General features: G+C 36.6%; 1 protein-coding gene across 1 annotated transcript; it reads right to left on the bottom strand.

Annotated features, from left to right (window-relative positions):
- Positions 1 to 529: 529 nt before the first annotated feature.
- Positions 530 to 2544, bottom strand: LOC131061256 (purple acid phosphatase 22). The gene is made up of 5 exons (XM_057994824.2): positions 2373 to 2544; positions 1982 to 2276; positions 1315 to 1883; positions 1125 to 1213; positions 530 to 1018 (listed from the first exon to the last, which is right to left on the bottom strand). Exons 1-5 carry the CDS (start codon positions 2451 to 2453, stop codon positions 769 to 771), a joined length of 1284 nt encoding a protein of 427 aa, XP_057850807.1. The 5' UTR covers positions 2454 to 2544; the 3' UTR covers positions 530 to 768.
- Positions 2545 to 3060: the final 516 nt, after the last annotated feature.

Genomic DNA, 3060 nt, shown 5'->3' with positions numbered 1-3060 from the left:
AAAATATAAAACATAATAGATAGTATATCTATATAACATCTATTTTTTGTATCAAGATACCTAAATTGATATCATGTCAAAATTAGTCCCTACCATTATTTCTAAAATCAAATACATCTTAACATTACATTTAATATTTCAAATATTATTCTACACAACATTAATTTGCCTAGAACTTAAAAGAAAGTTTTCCTTTACAATTTCTAATGAGACCATTTATCTAAATTGTAAGTGAGTTCAAAATCAAGGTACAAAAAATGAACTTTCAAACACATGTGGGAATGTAATTCCATATTCGATGATTAAGTTGGACTTGAACATGTTTGAAAATAATAGCACATTTATGATATATGAAATTAGAAAATAAAAACCAAAATTTAAATTAACATTACAATATAATAGTACACTTAAGTTGGTCTAATGAAGGAGAGCTTGTATTCTTGAAAAAGAAATCACAAATTGAAACCCTCTTAAATGTAATATAGATCCCTCCCACAAAGAATATAGAATAGTACCATATAATCTCATATTAATATAAATTATTACAAAGGATCCATTTCCATTTCCATTTCAGATGACAACATATCACATTGTTCATTGCGAAAACTATTATTTACATTACAATATAATAATACACTTAAATTGATCTAATGATTGAGAACTTATATTCTTCAAATCCTCCTTTATAAGATAGACACCCTCCAAAAATATAGTAATCTCGTATTACTATAAACCATTAAAAAGATCCATTTACATTTCTATTGCAGATTACAACGCATTGCATTGTCCGTTGAGAAAAATATTATTTACACTTTCTTTTAATGGCTGAAAATGGGTAGTTGCACACCTTGTCGAAGTTGAGAGACTCTGAATCCAAACTGGGTCCACTTCAACCGAACTCTCATCTGCATTGCGATGCCAGGACCAATGTGCATGAGTTGCATTGTATATGTGAAGTTCCCCATGCCCATAGGTCGCTTCTCTATATTCACTTAACTCAGATTTTGGCTCCTTAAATCTGTCAAACCACACACAATCAAATAATCAAATAATCAATACGAGCTCACCAATTCAGCACAAGGATTGAATTAGAATTTCATGCGAATAATAAAAAATGAAGTTACTTGAGAGCAAGCCCTTCGCTGGTGCCTCCACCTCCTACAGTAAAGTGAATGGATCCACACGCATCACTCTTGTTGTCATACACTCGACTCTTAAGCAAACAAAGAAGATAAGTTGGGTGAGAAAATCATGCAAGGAAGGAAAGTAGATTGCACGCAATTGCATGGAGGGTGAGGGTGAGGGAGTGCTCACAAAACGTTCGTAGGCGTGTACGTGACCTGCAAAAACCATGTCAACTCTCGCAGCATAAAGTAATTCTTCCAATGCTTTTCTCATCTTTTCTCCCTCCCCCTCGTGGGCTTTGTTTGTACTGTACCATGGTACATGCATCACTGCTATCACCCATGGCGTTCTCACTCTGTCAATCCTTTTAATATCCTCCTGCAGCCAATTGTATTGCTCTGAATCCTTCACAAACTTTGTGTAGTAGCCCAACATGAGTACATGGACTCCTGTAACTTCAAAAGAATAGAAAAGATTTGAGATCGAACCACTTTGCTCGTAGGGCATTCTCCATCTTGCATTGTATGCTCTGAAAGGGTGTTTCATAAGAATTGGAATGATCTCTACTTCATGATTTCCTTGGGTCACCATCCATGGCCTGGTGCTCGCAAGAGGCTCCACCATCTTACCGAAAGAGTCCCACACATTCTGCAACCTGTCTGCGTAGGATAGATCTCCGGGCAAAATAAAAACATCATGCTTCATCTCTTTAATGCGTTCCAATGTCTGTTTTGTGTGTTTTGTTCTCCCCAGATCACCTGTAAAATGAAAATGCCCTTTACTTGAATGCCAGAAGGAACAAAAAGCGCGCAAAAGGTTATATACATGTATATACCAGAGGAGTTTATGATCTTACCTACGATTGCAAAAACTAGAGGGAACTTTGAGGGAGGGGTCTTGAGATTATATTGAGGCCCATATCCTCCACAACGGTAATAATACAGTGTGTTTGGATTGAGGGGTCCAATGACAACATGGTGAATGGCACCAGATTGATAACAGAAATACTTATATGACGTGCTCTCACCAATGGCAGAGGAAGTATATTCCCCTGTAGATGATGTTCCATATTCCACCACGGAGGGCAAGTTTCTGTCCTTTGTAATCCATGACACTCTCACATGATCACTTCCTACCAGAGATATGTGAACCTGCAAATTACACAAATCCAATCCTTTTTTTAAAGCCGTTAAACAAATGTTACATCTAATCTGCAGAAATAAACAAACTTGAGTTGGAGTGGGTACCTGCTGTGGATTCTTGTCTGCAACAGATGCGTTTGCTGCCATTACCAAAAGACAGAAACAGAACAGATTTAGAATACCCATTAACTATTTATGTTTATTTTGCGATTTGGGTCAGCCAAATTGGATCTCCACTGGCAATCTGATGTGAGAATAAAGAGCAGCAATGGAATTTTCTTTACTTAAAGCCCGTGTCGTAATATTCCAAGCATAATCAGCTGGCTCTATTCGATACGCAATATAAGGCCATTGCTTCACGGAATTTCACATTCGTAAAGTTGTCACGTATGTTTTAAGCTTTGTCGTTGGATTTTGCAGAAAATGGATGGCTTCTCACTTTTGCTGGAATGGCTTGCATGAGAAGCAGGTAGTTGCGTATAATTGAAGGTTGTAAATTTGGAAGAACATTTAAGTTATTTCGAGTGTCACGAGGAAATCTGATTTTTAGGCATTAAAATATTTGCGGCTCGGTGAATTTGAAAAAACTCCCCTCATTAGATTTTGTTTAATAAGTTGATTTTCTAGTTCATCGGAGCAAGACTTGATCTTTGGTGGGTTCATTTCGAGCCATTCAACTTCATGTCTATTGACGTGAACACATTTTCCAATTTCAACCTTAATTCAAACAAATAGGTTCACAAGTGCAATTTGTGGAAGGTATGAATTCAAATCATGTGTTAGCACGTGCAAC

Source organism: Cryptomeria japonica, chromosome 11, assembly GCF_030272615.1.
Source record: "Cryptomeria japonica chromosome 11, Sugi_1.0, whole genome shotgun sequence".
NCBI lineage: Eukaryota > Viridiplantae > Streptophyta > Pinopsida > Cupressales > Cupressaceae > Cryptomeria > Cryptomeria japonica.
Note: the sequence above shows the minus strand (reverse complement) of the source record. Positions and strands in the feature narration are given on the sequence as shown.